The 27,532-nt window shown below is 47.1% G+C and overlaps 2 protein-coding genes across 2 annotated transcripts; both read left to right on the plus strand.

The window, feature by feature from the left end:
• The first annotated feature begins 1,856 nt into the window (after window positions 1-1,856).
• Window positions 1,857-6,143, plus strand: ccdc130 (coiled-coil domain containing 130). Its single transcript, XM_010872724.5, has 11 exons — window positions 1,857-1,971; window positions 2,257-2,291; window positions 2,436-2,489; window positions 2,670-2,752; window positions 2,840-2,895; window positions 3,096-3,156; window positions 3,405-3,547; window positions 4,277-4,449; window positions 4,670-4,808; window positions 4,928-5,120; window positions 5,248-6,143. The coding sequence occupies exons 2-11, from the start codon at window positions 2,289-2,291 to the stop codon at window positions 5,726-5,728; spliced, it is 1,386 nt and encodes a 461-aa protein (XP_010871026.3). The 5' UTR covers window positions 1,857-1,971; window positions 2,257-2,288; the 3' UTR covers window positions 5,729-6,143.
• Window positions 6,144-6,231: 88 nt separating this feature from the next.
• On the plus strand, window positions 6,232-26,768 carry c3b.1 (complement component c3b, tandem duplicate 1). Its single transcript, XM_029122238.2, has 44 exons — window positions 6,232-6,401; window positions 6,588-6,620; window positions 6,786-6,827; window positions 6,912-6,950; window positions 7,209-7,401; window positions 8,151-8,322; window positions 8,442-8,512; window positions 8,660-8,751; window positions 8,934-9,016; window positions 9,237-9,324; window positions 9,728-9,830; window positions 10,080-10,194; window positions 10,655-10,770; window positions 10,924-11,067; window positions 11,395-11,610; window positions 11,832-12,032; window positions 12,464-12,622; window positions 12,834-12,963; window positions 13,326-13,394; window positions 13,707-13,836; window positions 13,909-14,081; window positions 14,413-14,626; window positions 16,190-16,275; window positions 16,416-16,555; window positions 17,024-17,233; window positions 17,453-17,519; window positions 17,628-17,714; window positions 17,807-18,010; window positions 18,150-18,225; window positions 18,333-18,492; window positions 18,621-18,737; window positions 19,073-19,226; window positions 19,324-19,487; window positions 19,638-19,793; window positions 20,128-20,278; window positions 20,366-20,417; window positions 20,515-20,602; window positions 20,921-21,010; window positions 21,996-22,101; window positions 23,351-23,440; window positions 23,899-23,982; window positions 25,103-25,183; window positions 25,336-25,480; window positions 26,184-26,768. Exons 1-44 carry the CDS (start codon window positions 6,319-6,321, stop codon window positions 26,326-26,328), a joined length of 5,319 nt encoding a protein of 1,772 aa, XP_028978071.2. The 5' UTR covers window positions 6,232-6,318; the 3' UTR covers window positions 26,329-26,768.
• The last annotated feature ends 764 nt before the right edge of the window (window positions 26,769-27,532 follow it).

Here is a 27,532-nt window from a genome sequence, read left to right on the forward strand (position 1 = left end):
AAACCCAGTCACGTCTTTGTGGTTACAGGCTGGGTATCTGTAGGAGTGTTTAAAACCCAGTCACGTCTTTGTGGGTACAGGCTGGGTATCTGTAGGAGCGTTTAAAACCCAGTCACGTCTTTATGGTTACAGACTGGGTATCTGTAGGAGCGTTTAAAACCCAGTCACGTCTTTGTGGTTACAGGCTGGGTATCTGTAGGAGCGTTTAAAACCCAGTCACGTCTTTGTGGTTACAGGCTGGGTATCTGTAGGAGCGTTTAAAACCCAGTCACGTCTTTGTGGGTACAGGCTGGGTATCTGTAGGAGTGTTTAAAACCCAGTCACGTTGTTTTAGGAAACAGTGGAAAAACGTTTAACTTTTGTTTTAAATCCATTCTACCAATGTTTACTGAAGAGCAGTAAATAACTACAAACCCAGAAATCTTCAGTCTACCTGACTCTGTCTGTCTGATGGGCTAATGATCCAGTGCTTGCAAACTGGATAAGGGTTGGTGGCACAGTTGGCAAAACAATTGGGTGTGGATGTGGTGACCAGAAGGTACCAGGTTCAAGCTCAATGAGAGGCAGATCCCACTCAATGGCAGTCTACAGTAGTCAGTATATCTTAGTAAGTGTGGTTCCTCTTGTTTCAGTATATACCTTTTGAACCTGGCAGCCAACATTTCTTTTACAACTAACATCTGAGGTGATCCCTCCTTTTTTCTCTATGGTCTACAGTATAGCCCATTGAAGGATGGGGGTGATAACCTCAATGACTAGAATACATAGAATATAGTGGTAGACAGGGGCTGTGTATTCTAGATTAACTGACACAGACATAATGTACATACAGGCAGACAGACAGACAGAGCCTGAAGATTGCTGGCTGTGCATTCCTGGCGATGATTGGACCAAAGCAGAGGCTGGTCTCTCGGGCTCTCCTGGTCAGCCCAAATAGGGATCGTCTGTCTGTCTGGTCTGAGCAGGAATGTTAGAAGGGAGCAGCTTCTTAGGAGCTTTCTACAGGGATTTAGCCACGGAATGTCAAACTCAACGCCATGGAATGTTGAACTCCGAAATGCTGTTTACAACATAAATCTCGATCAGACAGACACCTGCCTTGAGCATGTCTTTCTCTCCATCTCTCTCCATCCATAACTCTCTCTCCAACCCCCATTCTTCCCTCTCCCTCCCACCCATCCGCTCCATCCTTCTCAGGATATCCCACGTGCATCCAGTCCAAATCACCTGAACCTTGATAGACAGCAGCCAAATCTCTCTTTAATCACCCAGTTCATCCTGCCATGTCCCGTTTACTCCATTGTAGTCAGTCCTCTTTTTGAAAGGGAGAAAACTGAGGGACTTGTGAACTGAGACAAAAATACATTGCAGGCCTATTTCATTATGAAAAGTATCTATTTTATATAAGGTGGAACTGCCTCTTTGTTTTAAAGTTCTTGCCTCTTGTTCAATCTCAACATTGGTCACCATGCCCAGGACAGACTGATGGAAGGACATGGAATGGAAGAACTGTCTCCACAAGTCCTGGATGGATTGGTTCCTTCTCTCTCGCTGACAGAGACACATGTACTGTAGAGAATATTCCTCAACAACCGGGCCCATCCATCACGTCAGAACCATGTATTTGTAGCTCCTATACAGGGCAGTGCCAATATGCTGACAGTGTGATTGATATTAGCTAAGAGGCATTGGCCCTCTCCTCAGTGCCCATGCCTGATCACTTTGATGTTAAAAAGGAAAATGGTGAATTTAACTGGCCCGAGTGTGTATATTTCCAAACACAAATTCAGGGTATTATCTTGGGGGACAAAAAACGTTCATACCTACATCCACTAGCTGTGAAGAACATACATGGACGGGGAGTGGACCGCCACAATAGTATGACGTTTTTCACAAAACGGATGTCACGTGTTTATGTACGAAAGCACTGTTTTCGATTTTCTTCTGCTGCTTGTGAATGCTGACCGAACAGTAAGAACCTAGCTATTTATTTTTGTGATATTTCGGTTATTTTTTCCCCAACAATTCCTGTTATGTCTTGATATTAATTAGTTACGATTAGTTTCTGTTACATTCCTAAGGCTTGTGGTTGGCTCGTTATTCAGCATTGTAGCTAGCTTTGCTTGCATTTTTTTGCTAACAAGCTAACGACATTCACTGTCTAGTACTGGTGGGCTAACGCTCAGTTAACTTGAATTAGCATGTTTACACAAACTGAGTTAAAACTATTTTTATTTCTCCTTTATGCGACAACAGCTATCCACTAGTGAGCTGTCCAAGATAACAACATGGTAAGTTGCACGACTACGTCAAATGATTGGTCGCAGATCGTGTCTTTAGCTAAGTTATTGTGTTAATTTCTTTTAGCTAACGTTATTTTTTCTTAACAATATAAAAATATTAAAACGTGCCTCCTTTTCCACCCTGTTTTTTAGGGTGAGAGGAAAGGACAAAACCACTACTACCCTCCAGATTTTGACCCACAAAAGGTAAATATAGCCACAGACCCATCATCAAATATACTATACCACAGTCCAGAATTCCGTCAGACTCTTTTTTTTTTTTAACCTGTTCCCCTCTCTCCCCCCACTCGTTTGTATTGCTTTCATTCTCCCCTCTCCCTTAATAACTTTTTCTCTCCCACTTTCTCTCTACTTCCCTGTCTTTAGCATGGCTCTCTCAATGGTTACCATGGAACCCACGCCTTACGTGAGAGGGCCAGGAAACTGTCCCAGGGCATTCTTATCATCCGGTAAGTAACAGACACACACACAAACAAACACACACACGTTGTTTTCATTGGTCACAAGGAAATTCATCTATTTATGTATGTTTACAGGTTTGAAATGCCGTATAACATATGGTGTGATGGCTGTAAGAATCATATTGGAATGGGTATGGTCCATCATTTCTCAATATTACAGCTGCTTCTGTATGTGGGTCAGTTGTCAGCTAAAAAGATATATCTCAAAACTTAGCTTGCTTAACCCTAGCCCTTCCTAAACTGTCCTATATATGTGTACATTTTCCTGTCTGACATTAACAACATCCCATCAAGCCAAAACCCTATTTCATCTTCATATTGTGTTGTTCAGGTGTGCGTTACAATGCTGAGAAGAAGAAAGTGGGGAACTACTACACCACGCCAATCTACAGGTAAGAGCAGATGCATGTGTGTACCTGTGTTTGTGTGTGTGTGTTGACATGTTTGTCTACCTGTCTGTGTATCAACCTTTTGTGTGTCTGTGTGTTGACCTGTGTGTCTCTCTGTGTGCGCGTTGACCTGTGTGTGTGTGTGTGTGTGTGTGTGTGCGTGCGCGTGTTGACCTGTGTGTCTCTCTCTGTGTGTGTGTGTGAGTTGACCTGTCTTTGTGTCAACCTTCTGCGTGTTTGTTGACCTCTAGGTTCAGGATGAAGTGCCACCTGTGTGTGAACTACATAGAGATGCAGACGGACCCAGCCACCTGTGACTATGTCATTGTGACCGGGGCGCAGAGGAAGGAGGAACGATGGGACATGGCCGACAACGAACAGATCCTGACCACTGGTACGTCTCCGTCTGAAGTCTTGAGACTCGCTGCGCCCCCTTTCCGGACCTCTTCAACCATTCGTGACGCAGAGAGACACTGAGATTCAGACTACCTCTCCATACTGACGCCGTTTAGGGCTGCAAATAATGATTAATACCAACCGTTACTGAGGACGAGTCGCCGATTAATCAGATACAAATCATGTTCTCGCGTTGAATGCCTGTTTTACTGTATGAAACAAAAAAGTGTTTTTACCAATCAATTTAGCGCTTATATTTATCGTTATAGAATGTATCCGTGATCCCGCGGTTTGCCTGACAAACCCGTATGATATAGAGGCTAATGAGAAATATGGAACGGTGAAACATCCCAGAGAATCTTGGATCCCTTCAACTAAAGTACACAGACAGCCTCGCTATTGAAATAAATGGATCGACTGGGGATTCATTTGAGTCAAAATGTCTATTTTGGAGGAATATAGAATTTGCAGATTTTGGGGGCTGTTAAGTACGGTGTCTGCCGCGGCTTGACCAAAAACCAAGTCCACGTTCACCAGTAGGACATCCGTTCGGTGATGCTGATGTGATGCGCAGCTCGATCATGCATTCAACCTGAGCAACGTCTCGCTTCGGAACAAAACTCGGGCCCAGAAGAAAAAACAATCGTCAGAGGCCCTCTGTTTTCTGTCTCTGACCGTTACTAAATGTCCCGGACCGTTCTCATTCTGTCTCCTCCGTGTTTCCCAGAGCATAGTGAGAAGGAGAAGTTGGAGACTGACCCCATGTACAAGCTGGACCACGGTGGGAAGGACAAGGAGAAGCTGAGGAAGGCACTGCCCTCCCTGTCCGAGCTGCAGGACCACAAGGCTGGATGGAAGGATGACTTTGTGCTCAACAGCACCCTCCGCAGGAAGTTCAGGGTAACTGCACCGCACTCAGACGATGGTTCTTCCTCTGTGGTTATACTGTGGGGTTCCCCCAGACGATGGTTCTTCCTCTGTGGTTATACTGTGGGGTTCCCCCAGACGATGGTTCTTCTTCTGTAGTTATACTGTGGGGCGTCAAAATAACTTGTGAGAAAGTGTGGTGTGACATAGTTCGGTCCGACTAACTGTTCATCTCCACTGTTTTCCGACACAGACTGAGAAGAAAGTAATGGCGGAGGAGGAAGAAAAAGACAACTGTGTGAGGAAAAGGACAAATCTGTCCATCCCTCTGTTGCCCGAGAAAGAGGAGGACAGAAAACTGGCAGCGCTGCTCACCTACACAGCCCCAGACTGTAAGTGGACACACACACACACACACTAGCTATGACACAGGCAAGCGTCAGCAACACATGTAAACACACACAATTCTCCTCATCCTTCCCTCCCTCTCTCCTCCTGGCCACTCCTTCAGCCTACGATGACCGGCAGCAGTACAAGCGGAAGGAGATCTCTAGCCGCTCCTGGTTCAGTTCCCCCGCCCGGCCGACGGGGAGTCCTGTCGGGAGTCTTCTCCAGAAGCTGGGTCTACAGGGGAAGGGCCCGTCGCTCGCCAGGGCCCCGGGCCCCTCACAGACGGCCCTGAGTCCCCACCGTCTCATACGCAGGTAGTTCCCTCTGCGGATCGATTTGCATTTAGCTGAAACCACACCGCTGATGTTACTTAGGAACGCAACTAAATGGGCTGAACAACGGCTGTCTTTGTGGACTGATCATTGATCTGTTGGCCCACAGGAGGACTGAGGGCTCTGGCTGCCGACGAGACACCTGTGCTACAGTCTCACGCAGGATATCTGATCCAGGACCCAACGATCCAGGACCCAACGATCCAGGACCCAACGATCCAGGACCCAACGATCCAGGACCCAACGATCCAGGACCCAACGATCCAGGACTCAACGATTTAGGACCCAACTCCACAGGACTCAACGATCTAGGAGCCGACAACCCTGGATGCAGTCTCTCTGAGGGGGGGTGGGAGCTTGGCTTGGCTCCAACACAGAGGACTGGGGCGACAGATCTGGCAGTTGAACAACCCGAGCAGGGACTGGAAATGGAGGAAAGGAATCAGACGGCTAACACCACAGAGGAAGACAGAGGACAATGGAAAGGAGGGGATTGTGGGACGGTATTGGGGGACAGTAATAGCTCGGTACTAAAGGCATCGCTGGTTGTTGACTACAGTGACACCTCTGACTCAGACCCTGGACAATGAGGATGGACATTGAACTATTTGCTTTGTATTTGAGAAACCGGTCCCTTGCTCTTTGGGCGAACTTTGTTTGTTTAACTGAATAAATGTAAAACTCTGTGTACATTTGTGACGGAACTGAAAAGGAGAAGTTAATTTTCAACGTACCTGCGCGTGTTTGTTCCTGTTTTATTATTGAGGAAAATAATGCATTTGGCTAGTCCTCCCTTTGAAAATAATCTTTATCAGGGTTAGCTCTTAGGTCCCCACAATGATAGAAAGACAAATGTGCGGGTCTGATTTTGTTGGGAAATTGTATTTCAACAGATGCTGTGGTCAGTGAATATACTGTGCACAAACTCTCTCCTGCACTAAATTCACAATGTCTGATTTTTCTGCTGGTTTTGGTGTGAAATAAAATCTCTTCCACGATTGAAAAGGGGTGAAAATGCATCTATATATACGTCTAACTAAAGAAACAGTTGGACCAGTCGCTTAGTTAGGCAGATAACAATCAGAAACACTGGGGGTTGGAGACCAGATTGGGGGAGGTCATTCTGTGTCTTCTGTACTCTGCTCCCAACGTCCTGAGACTAGCTAGGCACTCGCTGAGAATGGCAGCTGGAGTACTGCTCCGCGTTCTGGTGCTTTGTATTTTCTCTACTTGTTGTGCTCAGATATTCCCGTTCCGAGATGGGTAAGTAGGCCTTTTCATTTCTATACTATAACCTGGAAAATGCGCACCTGAAAGAAGTTAAGGGTAGATTGCATCATACAATGGACTACAATGTAGTTTTTCATAGTTGTTCTTTTTAATATTTCTGGGTCGACATGTTATCCCTGACTAATCATTTCACCAATGTTATGATCTGGTTTCTTTTAGGCGTCGATCAAGTGGATTTTTCGGTCGCCGCAAGTAGGGTTTATAAAAATCTCTAAATACTGATTCTCTGGCTACAATATCAACATCGCCCAAATATGTTGTTTAATCAGATTTGTACCTTCATTTGAAATACATCCCTAATCGTAGTACTCTGAACAGTAGAAATGTTTCTTAATGTATGGCTGTGTGCCCTTTCAGATTTAAAGAGATTTCACTGGACAGTTATTTGGGTCTTGATGGGTGAGTTCAGTTACCCTATGAAATCTACTCCACCACATTGAACTTTTATAGCTGAGCTATATATTTTTTTTTATGTATTTGCAGTGAAATAAGTCCCATGGATCACATCAGTTCATCACCAAGGTACAGCAAATCTCCAAAAAAGCAACTTTGGCCTTTCACGTGGTTCTCAAATATTTCTTTTCCGCAACATTTACCTCCCTCACTGCTCCTCCAGCAGAGGGAGGTTGATGTTTCTTTGCAGGAGGTGTTATAAATCATACTGTACTGTTTTTCTGCTAGATGTTGTTTCTCTAAAGGAAATATAGACCAGGCTCTGTCCGCTCCCTTCTCTCTCCTCCTGCCCACCCCGCCTCTCTACCTACCCCCTCCCTCCCCCAGGTTCATCCTCCTAGCCCCTAACCTCCTGAGAGCAGGAAGTGAGGCGTCCATTTACCTGGAGGCCCATGGCCTAACCGACCCTGTCATCGTCACCATAAAAATCTCTGACTTCCCGTCCGGCAGCAGTATTCTCTTTCAGGAGACTGTTACACTCGGCCCGGAGAACAGCTACCACACGCTCAAGACAATCCAGGTGATAGGAGGGTTTTGATGATGACTGGTGAATGGCGGTTTCGGCTATAGCGTGGGACCAAAAGTGTTTGCTCGATTGCAGTTGTCACAGTCACGTTAACCTATATAAATGGATGAGGGAACTCTCACTAGCCTGTGAGGCCCAAGCTTATATTTAATCAACTCTGCCCATATTTAACAAAATCAGCCCATTTTTAACCAACTCTGCCCATCAGTCCCATCAGTCAAACACATTTTAAAGATTAAATATTACACCAACTTAAAACTAAGCTTCTTCTCTTGCTACTTAGTGTAGCTGTTACAACACTGGACTAGTTACCAAAGGTTGCTAGATTGAGTCCTGTGCCAGCAATGTGAAAAATCTGTTATTTTTCCCATTAGCATAGCAGGTAATTGTAATTGGATTAATGTAAACTGTTATCATTTTAAATAGCAACATATTTGCTGCCTATTTGAGGTTTGGGGTAATTGTTAGGGGCCTCCTTTCTGGAGTGGGCTTTCGTGTTTGATATTTGTATTTGAGTGGCTCATCGGGAAGATCAGGCCGAATTAATTAATGTGCAGTTTTGCTTGAATATCGGCCTGGTTTTCGGCCAGGGTTCTTCCTGGAGCAGGCTTGCACATTTTATATGTGAAATACATGGTATCGGAATATAATTGAATTCACCTCACCCTCAAGACCATTCAGGTGATTCGACTGAATTCACCAGAACCACAAAACAGCGTTACATATTCTGTCTCTTCCTCCAGTTCCGTATCAGCGATCTGGACAGAGTTGAGGATTCCTCCAAGAACCAGTATGTGAACCTGAAGGCAGAGTTCGGGTATTATCATGTTGCTGAACAGGTGGTCATGCTATCCTTACAAGCTGGATACATCTTCATCCAGACAGACAAGCCCCTCTACAACCCTGGAGACACTGGTGAGAGAGGGGGGAGAGTGGGATGTGTTGAGTGGATGAGTTCTGAAGAGAGAGGGATGGATAATTACATGAGGGAATGAGGGAGATTTTAATTACATGTCAACTCCCTCTCTGCGCAGTACGGGTCAGAGCCTTTGTGTCTACACCAGCCTTCAAGGCCTTCAGCAGCTCCATCACCGTAGAGTTCCAGGTAGCTTCTTGTCTAAACCCCAACTGATGTCTGGCAAGATAATTTATGTTCATGTAGACTGATTACAGATTACCTTTTAGGTAGCAAACATTTATGTAATTCAGGAGTTAAAATCTACTTTTGTGTGCATGCGTGTGCGTGTGTTAGAATTCAGACGGTGTTGTAGTTAAACAGATCTCCCGGACAAAAGCTATCAATGGAATCTTTGCTGATACTCACACTCTCTCTGACATAGTGAAGTAAGTTGTGTTCATCAGGTAAAAACGTTTTGGGTATTGACATTAATGTTTTTTTCATGTTTTCCCTTGTTTCAGTTCTTCTGTGTGCTTCCTAATAAAATAGTTCCCGGTTGTCCAATCGGTTGCTTAACTAGGCTACCGCCTTCTGCGAGTGTATTAAACGAGTGTGTTTTTCATTACAGCGAGGGCACGTGGAAGATCACTGCCAAATTTGACAACTTACTACAGAACAAATTCAGCACCGAGTTTGAAGTGAAGAAGTACGGTAAGTGATGTCTTACAGCGTTCTTTCAGCTCTTTATGCAAAAAACTCTCTGCAAAAACTGAATCAAAACATAGCATAAAACGTCCAAAAGAAAAGTATTTCTCAATTAAGCGCTGTAAGTCGGAGAGGGTGTGTATCTCTGGAATGCTGCCTGTCAGAGCTCTTGTAGCGGTCAAGCTATAGCCTGAGCTTGGGGAGCTAACTCAGTTCTCCTTTGCAGTGCTGCCTGCTTTTAATGTCACACTGACGCCCAAGAAGACCTCCCTGAGCCTGGATGACACTGAGTTGGTGGTGGAGATCACTGCCAGGTTAGCGACAGCCGTTAGACCAACATGCCGCTTGTGAACAGTTTAATAATTGGCGTTGGGACGTGTGCTAAACCTCAGCCACTGCCTTTTGCTCATCACCATGGCACAACAACCATTTCAGTCTCCACATCATGCTTTCGGGGTGACCTTACAGAATAAGACTTTTGGCTTTAGATCATCAGAACACTGTGAGGTGTGGCTCCAAATGGAGCTGTATTTTCAGCGTTTGATGAACCGACACTGGTCCACCACGTTCAGCCTAGCCTCAGCCGGCCACACTGATTTTGAATTATTTTATGTCTCGCCGTCACATTTGGGGTTGGGCCTTCCTTCTAATCATATTTCCAGTTATGGCTACCCGTGTGGTGAGACCTTTCTGGGAATTCTGTTTCTGTGTTGTTAGATACTTGTATGGCGAGGATGTGCATGGAACGGCCTACGTGGTGTTCGGGGTGGAGATTAACAAGGAGAAGAGGCGATTGCCGTCTGTCAAGCAAGTCACCGACGTGAGTGGCAGTAATGTGCAGGATTCTGAAGTACCGAAGTAGGCCTGTCCCATTCGACAACTGATAGTCAAGCACACTTCAAACTTAAGACACATTAAGAATATTCCTCAGATTACGATATGCATAAAGTGCAAAAACAATGGCCAAAAAAAACCAGGACGTAAAAAACTTGCCAAAAAACCCAGATTATATATGTTTATAGCTATAAATCAGGTATTGAATTTTACCCCATGCGCCGTGTCCTCCCAGCTGCAGACAGGCACCGTTACATTGACCATGGATGAGATCAGGAGGGCCTACCCTGACCTCAGGTCCCTGGTTGGCAGTTCTATATACGTCAAAGCTTCGGTACTCACCAAATCAGGTAAGGACAGTCGAGGTTTAGTACGGCTCAGTTGAATTTCATTAAATGAAGTTAGTTGCATCTTTGAATGTCAAATACGGTATTCGTGCTTTAGCTCCCCGAGATAATGTTCATGCTTCAGCTCCCCGAGATAATGTTAATGCTTCAGCTCCCCGAGATAATGTTAATGCTTCAGCTCCCCGAGATAATGTTAATGCTTCAGCTCCCCGAGATAATGTTCATGCTTCAGCTCCCCGAGATAATGTTCATGCTTCAGCTCCCCGAGATAATGTTCATGCTTCAGCTCCCCGAGATAGTGTTAATGCTTTAGCTCCCCGAGATAGTGTTAATGCTTCAGCTCCCCGAGATAATGTTTATGCTTCAGCTCCCCGAGATAATGTTTATGCTTCAGCTCCCCGAGATAATGTTAATGCTTCAGCTCGGTGCGCCTGACAAGATTTTGTTTATTTAATCCCGGTAGGCAGTGACCTGGTGGAGGCAGAGAAATCTGGTATTAAAATAGTGGAGTCGCCCTTTGTCCTTTCCTTCATAAACACACCGAAATACTTCAAGCCTGGTCTGCCCTTTGACGTCATGGTAATGTCCCAACAGTGTGTGTGTTGAAGTCCAACTTAAAGGCGTTTAGTCTCGATTAGATCAAGGTATTGTGTTTACATTGCATAACGGGTCCTACCCGTGTTGTTCCCGGGTTCTAATGGGTTTTAGTAAAGTTTCAACGCTGTTCTTCAGATTCAAGTGAGTTTCCAAGATGGTTCCCCGGCACCTAACGTTCCGGTCCAGATAACCCACATGGCCAGTCCAATCACCAGCCACCGTGGTACCATCAGTACCTCCATCAACATGCCCACTGAGCTACAGCCTCAGACTATCACTGTGAGTACTTTAACCATTATTCCCAGCTATGACCTGCTATGAGCTGCTATAGCCACCCTCGGTACAGTTAATGGTGTTAATAACCAGCTATTACCTGCTATAAAAAACCCAGTTGCGCTAATCGTTGCTTATAACAAACAATATCCACCTTTACTAGTGCCCACAGTGCCTATAAGCAGTTATAACAACATTACTGCCTTGGTTCTAATAATCAAAAGGTTTCTCTATTTCTGTGTATTTCTTTTGAGTGGTTTCCACCTGTGTTTGAGTAAGTGTGTGTAGTTGTGTGTCTCCTTTAATGCGTGCCTATAAATCCTGAACACACAGGCGGAAACTACACAGGCAGGCCTAAAGCCCCAGCAGCAGGCAACGCAGCGCCTGATCCTTCAGCCATACATGCCCTTTAACCAGGAGAGACCAAACTACCTGTACGTCTCCACCGGTACCACCACGGTCTCTCTAGGTCAGACTCTGCGTATCAGCATTTACATCAAGGCTGTTGACAAAGTCCACCGAGAGCTCATCCCTCACATCACATACCTGGTGAGTAGAAGACAATAGATTAGTGTACCAGGGGAGTAGAAGGCAATTGATTAGTGTACCAGGTGAGTAGAGGGCAATAGATTAGTATACCTGGTGAGTCGAAGGCAATGGTGAGTAAATGTAAAATATAAAAATGTACATACTTAAAATCATTGTACATTCAAAAATGGCATGGAAGCTGTAGTGCTTATATAACCTTAACTGAATTTCCCGGAATACAGGTGCTGAACAAAGGCAGGATAATTATTGCCAAGCAGTTGAAGGTCGAGGGTCAGGAAGTAACAAATGTTCCATTGACCATCACCACGGAGATGATGCCCTCGTTCCGCTTCGTGGCGTTCTACATGCTGCCGTGGTCGGGGTTGGCGGAGGTTGTGGCTGACTCTGTGTGGCTGGACGTGGAGGACGCCTGTGTCGGGGGGGTGAGTCTGATGCCAGACGACAAATCGGACCATCAAACTTGGGCTACTGAATAAAACATAATGACATAATAATACGTCTCGAATAAAAAAATTAAAAACATTATTCCTCCAATAAACCATATGAGGGAAACCAAAATGAGACGTAGATTCTTTAGAGTAGTCACTGAAATGAGACGGCGATGCCTTGGAGTAGTCACTGAAATGAGACGGCGATGCCTTGGAGTAGTCACTGAAATGAGACGGCGATGCCTTGGAGTAGTCACTGAAATGAGACGGCGATGCCTTGGAGTAGTCACTGGAGCTCAGTCTTTGGCTCGGTGACGTGACCTGAATCCAAGGCCGTGAATTAACTCCACCCACCGACAGGCTTCATACTCCAGTTTCCTGTTAATCACATGACCTGGTCCCTGTTTGCCCCCACCCCCACCCAGCTGAGTGTGGGCCCTGCCAGCTCCAGACCCCTGGACTACTACCAGCCAGGGAAAGGCTTAAACTTCCGGGTGAGAGGAGACCCTGGAGCCACGGTCAGTCTGGTTGCCGTGGACAACGCCGTGTTCCTGCTCAACAAGCAGAGGCTCACACAGAGGAAGGTGAGGGAGATGCGGTGTGTGTGTGTGTGTGAAGTGAGCCGGGTCGGGCCCTGAAGCTTGAAGGGATGTTGGGGAGCCCGTTGGGTCACTTCCCTCCCGTCTAGATGTGCAAGTCCGGTGGAGGGGGCCGTCTTACGACAGGACGTTAGACATGGTGCGCTGGTCAGAAACACGCCCCTCTGTGACCCCTGTGACCCCTGTGACCCGTCAGATCTGGCAGGTGGTGGAGGGGGGAGACACAGGCTGCACCCACGGCGGAGGCAGAGGCCGGATGGAGGTCTTCAGCGACGCTGGACTGGGGTTTTACTCCAACACTGCTGGAGTCTCCCCTTCCAGAAATGGTAATACACCCCCCCCCCCCCCACACACACAGACACACGGACAAGGAAAGTTACTAGTAGAGTGGGTAATATCAGCACATATTTACAGGCTCTCCTACTGCAGTCATTCAGAGGGTCATGTTTGTCTCCTGTGTTTGCTTATTGCATCAGGAAACAGGGGGTGTTCACCTTAGGACCCATCTGACTTGTCTTTACTCTGTGTGTTCAGTATTGCCCAATAGTACAAAGGATTACCCAAGGACCCATTTGACTCGCCTGTGGTCTGAGTGTATACTATTACCTGGTAGTTCACGTTTCCTTTGAGCTTCTTTGGCTTTGGCTAGAGCCTCATTCCTCCCTACGTCTCATTGTCTCTTATTCAGGCTTCCAGTGCCAAGGGAGGGCCAGAAGGAGGCGTTCCGCTGAAATGTTGCAACGCAGAGCTCAGCTGGGTCAGTGCGATCGACAACTGATTGACTAACGGATGGTTGAATCAATCAATTCCATGAAATTACTGATTTATTGGTTTGTCAGAATAATGCAATAGTAGGATCGTTTTTTGGTTGACTGACCCACAGACAGAATGGATGGCTGAGGGGATGGATGGATGGCTGAGGGGATGGATGGATGGCTGAGGGGATGGATGAATGGCTAGGTTTTAATGGTTGGACGGACGGATGAACGGGTGGTTTGGTTGGACGGATGACCGGTCAGTCGGTTGATTGATGGTTCCTGAGCGTCCTCCCTCCCCCCCGTTACCACAGAGAGCCACTACAAAGAGAAGCTGCTTCGTCGGTGCTGTACAGACGGCCTGAGAGACATCCCCATGTCCTACTCCTGCACCCGACGCTCGCTCTACATCACCGAGGGCTGGGAGTGCATGAAGGCTTTCAGGTAGCCCGTTCAACTGAGGCAAGTCCGGTCGCCGCCGGATGGAATCTGAACCGATCTGTTTGGCACTTCCAGGTTTTGCTGCTCCAAGTACAGAGGGGAGGAATTTGACACCCGCCTGCCTCCGACCACCCCTCCGCCCCCCACCACCACCGTACCCCCCACCACCACCGTACCCCCCATCCCAGTCGATGATCCAGTCTGGACTTTTACGCATAGAGTCTTTATGAGCAGGCCCCGCTTTACTGGTAACAGTGGTGGCGTCGATTGTTGACAGTGTTAATCCCAATTACTGGGGTTATTCCATAAGGACCAGTGTTAATGCCAATTACTGGGGTTATTGCATGAGGACCAGTGTTAATACCAATTACTGGGGTTATTGCATGAGGACCAGTGTTAATACCAATTACTGGGGTTATTGCATAAGGAACAGTGTTAATGCCAATTACTGGGGTTATTGCATGAGGACCAGTGTTAATGCCAATTACTGGGGTTATTGCATGAGGACCAGTGTTAATACCAATTACTGGGGTTATTGCATGAGGACCAGTGTTAATGCCAACTTGTGACTCTTCTCAGGGGAAGAAGTCCTTGTCAGACAGTCATCCCCCCCGGTTGTAATGGGAAGCAGGGCGGGAATCCAGCCAATTTTTGTTTCTCATTTCGCTGAAGAGGAGGAGGATGACGACTTCATTGATGAGAGCCAGGTGACTGTGAGGTCTAAGTTCTATGAGTCGTGGCTGTGGAGGGATCTAGTGCTTCCTGGCGAGCCTGAGAAAGGAGGCAGAGACGGGTGAGCATGTGTGTGTGTGTGGATGTGTGTCTGTGTGTCGGTGGATGTGTGTCTGTGTGTCGGTGGATGTGTGTCTGTGTGTCGGTGGATGTGTGTCTGTGTGTCGGTGGATGTGTGTCTGTGTGTCGGTGGATGTGTGTCTGTGTGTCGGTGGATGTGTGTCTGTGTGTCGGTGGATGTGTGTCTGTGTGTCGGTGGATGTGTGTCTGTGTGTCGGTGGATGTGTGTCTGTGTGTCGGTGGATGTGTGTCTGTGTGTCGGTGGATGTGTGTCTGTGTGTCGGTGGATGTGTGTCTGTGTGTCGGTGGATGTGTGTCTGTGTGTATGTTGGCGTCTGTGTGTCGGTGGATGTGTGTCTGTGTGTCGGTGGATGTGTGTCTGTGTGTCGGTGGATGTGTGTGTGTGTGTGTGTTGGTGGATGTGTGTGTGTGTGTATGTTGGCGTCTGTGTGTCGGTGGATGTGTGTCTGTGTGTCGGTGGATGTGTGTCTGTGTGTCGGTGGATGTGTGTCTGTGTGTCGGTGGATGTGTGTCTGTGTCTGTGTCTGTGTATAGGTGGATGTGTGTGTGTATGTTGGTGTTGGTGGATGTGTGTCTGTGTGTTGATGGATGTGTGTGTGTGTCTGTGTGTTGGTGGATGTGTGTGTGTGTCTGTGTGTTGGTGGATGTGTGTCTGTGTGTTGGTGGATGTGTGTCTGTGTGTTGGTGGATTTGTGTGTGTGTCTGTGTGTTGGTGGATTTGTGTGTGTGTCTGTGTGTTGGTGGATGTGTGTGTGTGTGTGTCTGTGTGTTGGTGGATGTGTGTCTGTGTGTTGGTGGATATGTGTCTGTGTGGTGGTGGATGTGTGTCTGTGTCTGTGTGTTGGTGGATGTGTGTGTGTGTTCTCTGTGTTGGTGGATGTGTGTCTGTGTCTGTGTGTTAGTGGATGTGTGTCTGTGTGTTGGTGGATGTGTGTGTGTGTGTGCGTGTCTGTGTGTTGGTGTATGTGTGTCTGTGTGTTGGTGTATGTGTGTGTGCGTGTCTGTGTGTTGGTGTATGTGTGTGTGTGTCTGTGTGTTGGTGGATGTGTGTACGTCTCCGCTCACCCCAACAAATTAAGATACAGCAACAGCAACTTAAAGAGACTTTGACAGTTAGATTCTTGGCATTCTGCCGGCCATTTCCCGTTAGGGGCCACATGTCTGTGAGCCCGATGTAAAGGGCACAGGTTCTCCTCTGTCACCCTTAGATGTTTTCAGCTTTCTGAATTCCCTTAGTTGCTTCACAGTTGAGGTCCCACTGTGACTAGCTAAGCAAACAGCTATGAACAAACAGCTGGTTTGGTCGTGTGCAGTCCCATGTCGATGTTCTGTTTTATCTGGACCCCTGTTAACTGCTGCCAAGGCCGAACATAAATCAGAACACAGCAATCTATAGTCATATATTCTAAACCAGCTGGTACAAATCAAGCAATGGCATCTGTTGATCACAGTTTGGCCCTCTTGTCAATGTTTACCCCAGAGCTAATGTTTCACTGTGCTCATTTTTATAAGCTAGTATCTCACAAGCCCTTGTTGCATTCAGATTGGCTTCACTGGACGTGGAGGCGGTTTTCCCAGACACCATCACCCAATGGGGGTTACTAGCCATCAGCTCCTCACCCGTCACAGGTAGGCCCCACCCCCTTCTCTGTTCTCCTGGTGCAGCCATTGGCCCAATCCCAAATCAACCCAGGAGGGTTCACGTTTTATTCTATTGCGTTAGTTTCTAAGTGAGCGATCCTTTACCGTTTCGACGGCTTCCCATCTAGGATTCTGTGTGGCCGAGCCGTGGAACCTGCGCGCGTGGAAGAAATTCTTCGTGGACCTGAAGCTGCCTTACTCCGTGGCGAGGAACGAACACGTGGAGATCAAGGCCGTGCTCCACAACCACGGCGACGATGACATGGAGGCAAGCTCCCCTTTCCTGACTTCAGACCCTGTGACGTTCAGTCTTGACCCCCTTTCTCCAGCCACCGGTCTGGGATCTTCAAATGAGGGACCAGTGACGGTGTGCTGATACGTGGGGACGTACGCCAGCCGTCCCCGGTCTCTAATCTGGGCTACCGTGCACAAGGCTAGCGTAGCCGCGGGCTCTCATCTGGGCTACTGTGCTCAAGGCTAGCGTAGCCGCGGGCTCTCATCTACGTAGAGGCAGTTGACGTCACCGCCCCCCTCATCACACGTTAAAAGGAAATATTTGCACGAGACGATTCATCCACCAATCCGTGGGTCGAAATGGGTCTGAGCTCGGCAGCTTGTCGTTCTCTCCCGTGTACAGTGAATACTGTGGTGATGGTGGACACACGAGCATCTCATCATGTCCAGTATCTCCTTTTGTTTGTTGAAGGCCCTGGTTTTTTCTCTACTCGCCCCCTAGGTTAAAGTGGTGCTACTGAAGACAGAGGACATTTGCAGCGTGGCGTTTAACGAGAAGCACACCCAGGAAGTGACGCTGAAGGGAAAATCGTCCCTGGTTGTCCCTTACACCATCATACCTCTCAAGGCCGGGGAGATGCTCCTTGAGGTCCTCGCCATGGCCAAGGGGTTTGTGGGTAGTGACGGGATCAGGAAGAATCTCCGTGTGGTGGTGAGTACCTTGAAGACTAGTGAGAACCTTTGGGGACCGCGGCTCTCCTTCGTACCTTCTCCAGTCCGTGTCCCCTGTTGTTTTAAATATGTTTGGATGAAGCGACCTGATATGTCTTATTATACATATTTCCTGGTGTTTTTAATGTTTTGTGGAGGTTGGTTGCTATGGGGAGCTTGTGAGGCGGTTGACTCACCTCCTTTTAAATCCCGCCAAAAGGTTGAAGGGGTGCAGAAGACCAAAGTGCAGAGTTTTGTATTGAACCCATCTGCGATGGGAGGGAGAGGTGAGTAGCTTAAACACATGCATTACCTCTACTCAGTATACCTTCATTCACTCGTCGTGTTTCAGTGCATCAGTCACATGCGATCGCGCCTCTTTCCATGTCCTCCAGATGGAAGGCAAGTGGTGGAGGTGGACAAGGTGGATTTCCACTCCCTGGTTCCTAATTCCCAGCCGCAGACCGTCATCAACATCAGAGGTAGGTTACCGCCGAAGAACGCGGCGACCCCCAAACCAGGACGGGACTGCAGAACGTGAGCGGGCGTCTCGTTCTGTCGCCCCTCCCTCCAGGCAACCTGCTGGCGGACACCATAGACAACAGCATCAGCGAGGACTCCCTGGCCGCGCTCATCCGGATGCCCGGTGGCTGTGTGGAGCAGAACCTGGCCAGCATCACCTTGCCCCTAATAGCCGCCGTCTACCTGGACCGATCTAACGACTGGGAGACGGTCGGGGTGCACCGCCGGGCGGAGGCCATCAGTTATGTGGAGAAAGGTGGGGTTAGGTTTAGGTGGGGAGACGGGGACTGTAGTGAAACGGTGGTGTTGCTCTGTCATGTTAAATTACACAATGTTAAAATTGAGGGCGTCGGTATAGCATAGCAGTTCTTGTTGTCTGTTTTTGTTCGATGCAGGCTACCAGAAGCAGCTGGTGTATAAGAAAAGTGATGACTCTTACCCCCCCTACAGGAATGAAGGCACAAGCACATGGTACGCAGGTTACATTAATCGCTGAGTATTCTTTTATCTATTTATCTTGCTGGAATCTTTTTTTCCTGCACTGCTTGTTTCTTGTTGTTCTTTCGGTCCATCTTTAGGATCACAGCGTACGTGGTGAAGGTGTTCTCCATGGCTCGTCAGCTGATCACCGTGAATGATCAGGACAGGTGTGGACCTCTGCTCTACCTGCTCAACAACAAACAACAGACCTCCGGAGTTTTCAGAGAGGACAACCCCGTATACACCACTACTATGACCGTGAGTACACACACACACACACACACACGGATGTAGAGGGAGCTCATACCAAACGCACACTACAAACACACTTGCCTGGAGCGGGACAGGTCTTACGTCTTCTGAACAGGTGTGTCTCTCTCGTCCAGGGGGGCGTTCAGGGGGCCGAGTCCCAGGCCACTCTCACAGCCTTCGTCCTCATAGCCATGGCCGAATCCACTAAGGACAAGGAGCTGAAATGCGAAGGGTCTGGCAACATCATCAAGGTAAAGTCTCTCCTGGAAGTTACAGTCAGATGTCAGCCTGGCGAACCAGGTATCATTAGTTAAATATCAAATCGGGGACTCAAGCTGATGATCCACCCGCTGGCTGAGGAATTCACTTTTCAAGAAAATGTTGATTATTGTACATTGTCCCTGCAAACACACAATACCTGGGGATAACCCTGAAGGTAAATAGCTAATACTGTATGTTTTCATTACAATAGTACAGAGAATGGAACCAGGTGATGAATAGGAACCTAATGTATTTTACAGTGGGATTCAGCATGCAGCCAGGTAATGGATAAAGAGAGATGTTGCATTTCATTGTTTTCTATTAGGAGGGGGTCAAGAATGCTGCCAACTATCTGAGAAGCAGGTTCGCTCGTCTGGAAAGGCCGTACTCTGTTGCTATCACTGCCTACGCTCTGTCCCTGGTCGACGGGCCTTCTTCCATCTCCCTCAGAGATGTTCTGCTCAAAGCAGCCTCCCCAGGTAGGGAAATGTCTGCCCCTCTTTCTGACCCCTTTTCCTTGGCTGTGTACGCAGTAAAAGGAAAGGCCTCTTTCCCTCCGTTTCCTGTCCCCTCCAGAGGGGACCTACTGGGCAGACAGCGAGAACAGCCTCTTCACGCTGGAGGCGACGGGCTACGCCCTGCTGGCCCTGGTGAATACTGGTCACATGGCCGAGGCCGCCGCCCCGTTCGACTGGCTCAACGCTCAGCGCCGGAGGGGCGGGGGCTATGGATCCACCCAGGTAGTTGGGTTGCCTGCAGCGGCCTATTATTACCGCAGTTTGTTGCTCTCCTGGTCCCTTTGAACCTCTACGTTTCCCTGTTACGTAATTAGTCCTCCTTTTTCTCCCTCTGCATTCACCCCTTCATCTTTTCCCTTCTGTCTCCTCCAGCCCACCATGGTGGTCCTACAGGCTCTGTCCGAGTACCTGCTGAAGAAACCCCCTCCCAAAGATCTGAGTCTCCAGGTGGATCTGAAGATCCACGGGCGCAGCGACCTGCGTTACAACTTTGACCCCAGGACCTCCTATGCGGCCCGGTCATCCAAGGTAGGACCTTTAGGATGACATCTGCTGTTCACCAGTTGGTTTCTGTCATCTTTTTTTCCCCCTTTCTGACTCTGAAATCTTTATTTAATATACTTTCCTTTTTTTCTATCTTTTATCCTATCTTTCTTCAACGTCTTGGTCGCCCTTAAAATATTTTGCTTCCGCAGCATCTTCGTCTTTCGAACCTCACTGTCTTCCTCATCCCCTTAATGCCTTTGCCTTGACCTTTGCACCTTTGCATCTCTGTGAATGTAACTGGATGGTATGGAACTCCTGTATGTACTGGTTCATCTAAAACTCTGTCAATCTTTCTTCTTCTGTGGTGATTCTGCAGGCTCCTGTGGACCAGGGGTTCACAGTGGAGGCCAAAGGGAAAGGCCAGGGTATATTAGAGGTTGTGACCTATTACAATGAGCTGCCAGCGGTCCATGAGAAGAGCGTCTGTAAGAACTTTGACCTGGAGGTGACCATCGCGGAATCTACTGGTAGGTCAACCTCAAGGCCATTCTTAGAGTCATCCTCTAAGCATTTCTTTCTCTCATTCTCATGTATTTCTGACCCCCCCCCGACAGAAAAACCTCCTGCAGATGCAGAGAGGTCTTACAGCATCACCATTAACATCAGGTGAGAGAGAACGAGAGGGCCTTTTTCAACCTCCCAGAATGTGATGAGATGAAGTGTACCCAGGGGCCCACCCCATTTCTCTCTCTCTGTTCCCCAGGGCTCTAGGTCCCAGGGAGGTCCGGATGGTTGTCCTGGACATCAGCCTGCCCACCGGGTTCGTCCCGGAGAACGACGACCTGGAGAGGGTATGAGTTCCAGTGCCAAGGCCTTTTCCAGAATCTACATTCCTGTCTGGTTAGGGGTTTGCACTTCTGTGATTGGGCTGTCGTAATTGTCAGTTAAAAGATTCCAGCAATCGGTGTGGGGCAGCGAGGACAAGCAGGAAGTCAGGAATCCAATTTCTGGAAAACCTGTAAAATGTAGAAGGCTATCCATGATACATGTCATTTTCATCTCTCTCCACTAGATGGTGCTTGTGTCTGGTGTGTGTAAACCTGTCAGGTTATCTCTGTGTCTGTGTGTCCCGCTTGGTTGACTGTGTTTGCATGTCTGTTCTTCTCCAGATGACCAACTCCGTGGACCGCTACATCAACAACTTCCAGATAGTGGACAACCTGAGTGACAGAGGCTCCCTCATCATCCACCTCTTCAAGGTACCGGAATCATTTGACCTTCCCTAAAGTTAAAACCAAAATCACTGGTTCATTGTTGTATATTTTGTTTGCAAAACATTTTTCTTTACTGTAAAACTTTCATTATAGAATGGTTCATATATTATATGAACCATGCTAACATTAACATTTTTCCATCAAATTTTTCCAATGGAAAACCTAGAAAAATAAACAGAGAATATTTTAAGCCAAGACATTAAATAGAGCGCCATTTTCCATGTCCATCCAGCGACTGCCTGTGCAGTTTATTACTTTTATACAGCTCCAGAAAAAATTAAGAGACCACTGCACATTTTTCTTTCCTTTCCAAATAAGTTGAAAAGGATGTTTTTGAGGGAGGAACAGAAGCGTTCAATTTGCAGTGGTCTCTTAATTTTAACCCTTTTGTTCTTCACTTAAAACCTTCCTTTTCAACTTTTTTGGAAAGGAAAGAAGAAGGTGCAGTGGCCTCTTATTTCCGGAGCTGTAGATGCAGTCTGCAATTTCTGTCCACTAGCAGTAAAAGTGTCACCGTTTAGAAAAATGGTGTGCAGTGTAATGTCTCTGACAATTTGTTACACATCCACTCACTTTCAAACTGAATTTCCTGGGTGACTGATGTATGATAGTGAATGCACTTATAGATTATGCACATATACAAAGTCAATTTTTTTAATAAGTGAAAAGGTTCACACCAGAAGATATGGGTGGATATAATGAAGGTGCCATACATATTAATACAATAATAATGATAATACTGTTTTTGTATGTATGGGTGACCCCAGTGCAATTCCCATGCAACCCAGACTAAGTCACCTCTAGAGGTCAACGGTAAAATGGCTTGATTATCCCCTTATTTATCTTTGTCTTTTTTTTTACTTTGTGTAGGCAGAGGCTGTCTGTGGCCAGTAGGCATAGATCTTGGATGAACTTTGGGAAAACACAAAACTGTGACCTTGGCTTTATTGGTATACTCGTCTGATTCCAGGTTTCCAACAAGGAGACAGAGACACTCACTTTCAGACTCCAACAGACCTTCAAAGTGGGCCTCCTCCAGCCCTCCTCTGTTACTGTCTACGAGTACTACAACCCAGGTAGTCACCTCTAGTCTGTCTATGAGTACTACAACCCAGGTAGTCACCTCTAGTCTGTCTATGAGTACTACAACCCAGGTAGTCACCTCTAGTCTGTCTATGAGTACTACAACCCAGGTAGTCACCTCTAGTCTGACTATGAGTACTACAACCCAGGTAGTCACCTCTAGTCTGTCTACGAGTACTACAACCCAGGTAGTCACCTCTAGTCTGACTATGAGTACTACAACCCAGGTAGTCACCTCTAGTCTGTCTACGAGTACTACAACCCAGGTAGTCACCTCTAGTCTGTCTACGAGTACTACAACCCAGGTAGTCACCTCTAGTCTGTCTATGAGTACTACAACCCAGGTAGTCACCTCTAGTCTGTCTATGAGTACTACAACCCAGGTAGTCACCTCTAGTCTGACTATGAGTACTACAACCCAGGTAGTCACCTCTAGTCTGTCTATGAGTACTACAACCCAGGTAGTCACCTCTAGTCTGACTATGAGTACTACAACCCAGGTAGTCACCTCTAGTCTGTCTATGAGTAATACAACCCAGGTAGTCACCTCTAGTCTGTCTATGAGTACTACAACCCAGGTAGTCACCTCTAGTCTGTCTATGAGTACTACAACCCAGGTAGTCACCTCTAGTCTGACTGAGTACTACAACCCAGGTAGTCACCTCTAGTCTGACTGATTACTACAACCCATGTAGTCACCTCTAGTCTGACTACAAGCACTACAACCCAGGTAGTCACCTCTAGTCTGACTACAAGCACTACAACCCAGGTAGTCACCTCTAGTCTGTCTATGAGTACTACAACCCAGGTAGTCACCTCTAGTCTGTCTATGAGTACTACAACCCAGGTAGTCACCTCTAGTCTGACTACAAGCACTACAACCCAGGTAGTCACCTCTAGTCTGACTACAAGCACTACAACCCAGGTAGTCACCTCTAGTCTGTCTATGAGTACTACAACCCAGGTAGTCACCTCTAGTCTGTCTATGAGTACTACAACCCAGGTAGTCACCTCTAGTCTGACTACAAGCACTACAACCCAGGTAGTCACCTCTAGTCTGACTACAAGCACTACAACCCAGGTAGTCACCTCTAGTCTGACTAGGAGTCCCAGACTGCAGAGCTGAAGCCAAGGCGCATACGCTTTGGAATCTAACCAAGGTTTCCAGTCTGTCAGTGTTCTGCAAGTCTCACATCAGGAAGGTCACCGGTTTCACACTAACCTGTGTGCCTTCTCTGTCAGATCATAGCTGCATTCGCTTCTACACTCCCAAAGAGGACCAGAAGGAGCTGTCGCAGATCTGCAGGGATAATATATGTCGCTGCACTGAGGGTCTGTGTATTTACGTGTGTACGAGTGTGCATGCTTGTGTGCATGTGTGCATGACAGTTTAGAAATTTCCCTTCTAAAAGTGTGTGGATCTTACCCTGAGAACTGTCCAGAACTGAGACTTGGAACTAGTAATAGTAACCATTTAGCCAGATTGTCTGTGTGTAACAGAGTGTGTTTGAATTCATACCTGTAATTGTGTGTGTGTGTGTGTGTGTGTGTGTGTGTGTCTGCGCGCGCACAGTGAAAGTAAAAGATAATTTCTGTTTTAGGGTAAAACCTACAATTGGGCGTTTTATTGAAGTTGGCTTTTAGGTTTATAGATTACGGGTTAGGCATTGAATGTTAAGGTTAAGTTTAGGCATGAATGTTTTTGAGGTTAAGGTAAGAGACCATGGATCTCCACAAGCTTAGAAATAAAAATGTGTGTGTTTGATAATAATATGTCTCTCTCCATGAAGGTGACTGCTGTGTGTCGAAGTCCACAGATGTCCTAATCCCCTATGGAGCACGAGAAGACCTCGCCTGCAAAGGGTTATATCATGGTATCATAAATTACATCTGTGTTATTAGTTATACCACAGTGTCATAAATAAAATCTGTGTTGTTAGTCATACCACGGTACCGTAAATGATATCCGTGTTAGTTATACCACGGTATCGGGAATTTCATCCGTGTTAGTCATACCACGGTATCGGGAATTTCATCTGTGTTAGTTATACCACAGTATCATGAATGACATCTCTGTTGTTAGTTATACCACGGTATCGTGAATGACATCCGTGTTTGTAGTTATACCACAGTATCATGAATGACGTCTCTGTTGTTAGTTATACCACGGTATCGTGAATGACATCCGTGTTTGTAGTTATACCACAGTATCATGAATGACATCTCTGTTGTTAGTTGTACCACGGTATCGTGAATGACATCCGTGTTAGTTGTACCACGGTATCGTGAATGACATCCGTGTTAGTTGTACCACGGTATCGTGAATGACATCCGTGTTAGTTGTACCACGGTATCGTGAATGACATCCGTGTTAGTTGTACCACGGTATCGTGAATGACATCCGTGTTAGTTGTACCACGGTATCGTGAATGACATCCGTGTTAGTTGTACCACGGTATCGTGAATGACATCCGTGTTGTTAGTTATACTACTCTGTTTTGTACAACATCTGTGTCACACCTACAACATTTTGGTAGACCATGGCAAAACAGAAAGTGTAGTGGGCTTGATTCCCACTAGTGACACTTTAGGTAACATCTATGAGTCTGGTGTGTGTTGATGCTAACATCAGGGATTTCCATCATCTGAGATTCATCATTTACATATTATTTTAGTGCTGCATTACTATGTAGATTGTTACAATATTTACTATAATTACTATATTTAATTTATAAGGCACGAGGGGTTGTGGTATATGGCTAAAACACCACGGCTAAGAGCTGTTCTTAGGCCCAAAGCATTATGGACAAACACTGACGTGTCTCATTGCTCTTATAAACCAATAATCAGTGCAATTGGAACATTGAAAATAAATGTTTTGTCATACTTCAGCCAAGATGTTCAGCCAATCAGCGTTCAGGATGGGAATCACCTGGTTTATGGATCCATTTTTATATGTGCTTGTTTGCTGTTTGTCACTATTCTGCCCTCCAGTGTACAAGGCAAAGGTTTTGAGTGTCATTCAGAGTCAGTATGACCGGTATGAGATGAAGATCACAGAGGTTATAAAGCTAGGTAAGCGTCTTATGTCCTTTTAGGTCACATTCTCCATTGCAGCAGTGTTTGCTTAGAGATGTACTCATTATTCATTTCAAATTCAGACAGTTTGGTAGGTCTGGAGTAAGATTCTCTCCCCTGTTTCTCTTTCCCTCCCTCCCTCCCTGTAGGTGTGGAAGATGGAATCATTGTGGATGAGACTAGGGTCTTCCTATCTCATTCTGGCTGTAGAGGAGGTCTTGACCTGAAGGAGGGTGCCGACTACCTCATTATGGGACCGAAGAAAGACCTCTGGCACAAGGACAGCAGTAACAGGTGAGGAGGGCAGTGGTCAGGTCACATTCAGAGAGGACAGGTGAGGAGGGCAGCGGTCGGGTCACATTCAGAGAGAACAGGTGAGGAGGGCAGCGGTCGGGTCATATTCAGAGAGGACAGTTGAGGAGGGCAGCGGTCGGGGCTTATTCAGAGAGGACAGGTGAGGAGGGCAGCGGTCGGGGCTTATTCAGAGAGGACAGGTGAGGATGGAAGTTGCAGGTGAAGTATCGGTAGTGCTTGTCTGTTGTCTTTTAGTTCTTCAGTGGCCAGGTCACATTCAGAGAGGACAGGTGAGGAGGGCAGCGGTCGGGTCACATTCAGAGAGGACAGGTGAGGAGGGCAGCGGTCAGGTCACATTCAGAGAGAACAGGTGAGGAGGGCAGCGGTCAGGTCACATTCAGAGAGGACAGGTGAGGAGGGCAGCGTTCAGGTCACATTCAGAGAGAACAGTTGAGGATGGAAGTTGCAGATGGAGTAGCGGTAGTGCTTGTCTGTTGTCTTTTAGTTCTTTATTTTTATTTGTATTACTTTCATTTCTACATTTAAATCAGCACTGAAGTTATGTCAGTAAATTTATATTTCTTCATCCCGTCTCTTCCCCTTCTGTCTCTCTCCCCCCTTCTCTGTCTCCCCGTCTCTCCTCATCTCCCCCAACTCTCTCCATCCGTCTCTCTCCCCCATCTCCCCCCCCCCCATCTCTCAGTGTCACGTACATGCTGGGTAAGGACACCTGGGTAGAGCGCTGGCCGTCCAGAACAGAGTGTGACGGGGATCCCAACCTCAAGGCCAGATGTACTGATATGGACAACTTCAGCAGGGAGCTCTCTGAGAAGGGCTGCCGTTTTTAAGTGGCCTCGCTTGTCGGCACAAGTCAACCGACCACCAGTGTCACGTCAATAGTCACTGCCAGTTTCTTATCATTTACTTCTGGGTGAACTGGATGATCCGCGTTCTGTTGTCTAATCGGCATGGTTACCGTTGGAGGAAAACAGAGGCTAGAATTAAAATCCTAAACGTGGCAGGACTGATGTTAAGCCTGGGTGGGTCTTGGATTGTGTTACTGGGGGATCAGCCATTAGACACAGAGCTACTGCAGATGGCATACACCCACAACAGACACACACACACACACACACACACACGCAAAGAGTGATGATTAGAACACTCAGGTGGCTCAATGGAATATTGTCTCACTACTGTGTAGAATGAATTGGTTCCAGAACATTCTACAGACAGGGAAAAACTGAATAAAGTACTCCAGGGAGATTCTCTCTGGACAAACACTGTATCCAGTTCCGAATGAGTTTCCAGCCCAGCCCCCTTTTCACAGTTTGTGGGTATCATGCATGTTGCTGGTAGTAGTACCACGTCCGCTTGCCAGAGATTTGCACACGATAAAGCTCAAGCCATACGGTTTCTGCTCTTAACAAACACATTTTAATGGTTTCGTTTGTAATGATTGACATACTCCGGGGTATTAGCTTGTGATAACGTTACACTGATAGGTCAAAAAAAAAAAAACATTGTCGTTAACATATAAAGTGGCCAGGGTGCACGCAGGGGGAGCCTGGTCTGTCCCTGGCGGCTCCTCGCCATGCCGAGGCCACGCTCACAGAGTCTGCAGATGATTCACTTTGGTTCGGTCACGCTGGCCAGGCAAAGGGAGCGCCTTCTATCCCTCTCTCACACAGGTGCACGCCAGGGTCAGGCCCTGTCAACGTGTCGCCGGGATGTGAACCGACGTCAGTCTGGTGCCATGACAGAATCTAAGAGCACTAATGACATGCAATCGTTCTACGCCGCACAAACGCACATGACTCACGGTTTCCATGGGATTTTCTGCTTCCTCCAAGTGCGTGCGTGTGTACGTGCGTGCGTGCCTTCCATAATCTAAATAAGAAGGCCTGGTAATAGGCAGCTGGGCACACATGCTAAGAGGCGTGGTGCAGCGTGCACACATTAGTGTTTGCTTTGCTTCTGCAGGTTTATCCAAGAGACACAGAGATTAATGTTCTGTTGTGACTGACTAGGTTCACCTGTGTTTTGGCTTTT

This window comes from Esox lucius, chromosome 9, assembly GCF_011004845.1.
Source record: "Esox lucius isolate fEsoLuc1 chromosome 9, fEsoLuc1.pri, whole genome shotgun sequence".
Taxonomy (NCBI): domain Eukaryota; kingdom Metazoa; phylum Chordata; class Actinopteri; order Esociformes; family Esocidae; genus Esox; species Esox lucius.

Coding starts and splice junctions, on each gene's coding strand:
- ccdc130 (XM_010872724.5), top strand. Junction 3,157..3,404: donor TACACCACGCCAATCTACAG/GTAAGAGCAGAT, acceptor GTTGACCTCTAG/GTTCAGGATGAAGTGCCACC. Junction 4,809..4,927: donor CACCTACACAGCCCCAGACT/GTAAGTGGACAC, acceptor CCACTCCTTCAG/CCTACGATGACCGGCAGCAG.
- c3b.1 (XM_029122238.2), top strand. CDS start 6,319: ATGGCAGCTGGAGTACTGCTCCGCGTTCTGGTGCTTTGTATTTTCTCT. Junction 6,621..6,785: donor GGATTTTTCGGTCGCCGCAA/GTAGGGTTTATA, acceptor GTGCCCTTTCAG/ATTTAAAGAGATTTCACTGG. Junction 12,033..12,463: donor AGGACGCCTGTGTCGGGGGG/GTGAGTCTGATG, acceptor ACCCCCACCCAG/CTGAGTGTGGGCCCTGCCAG.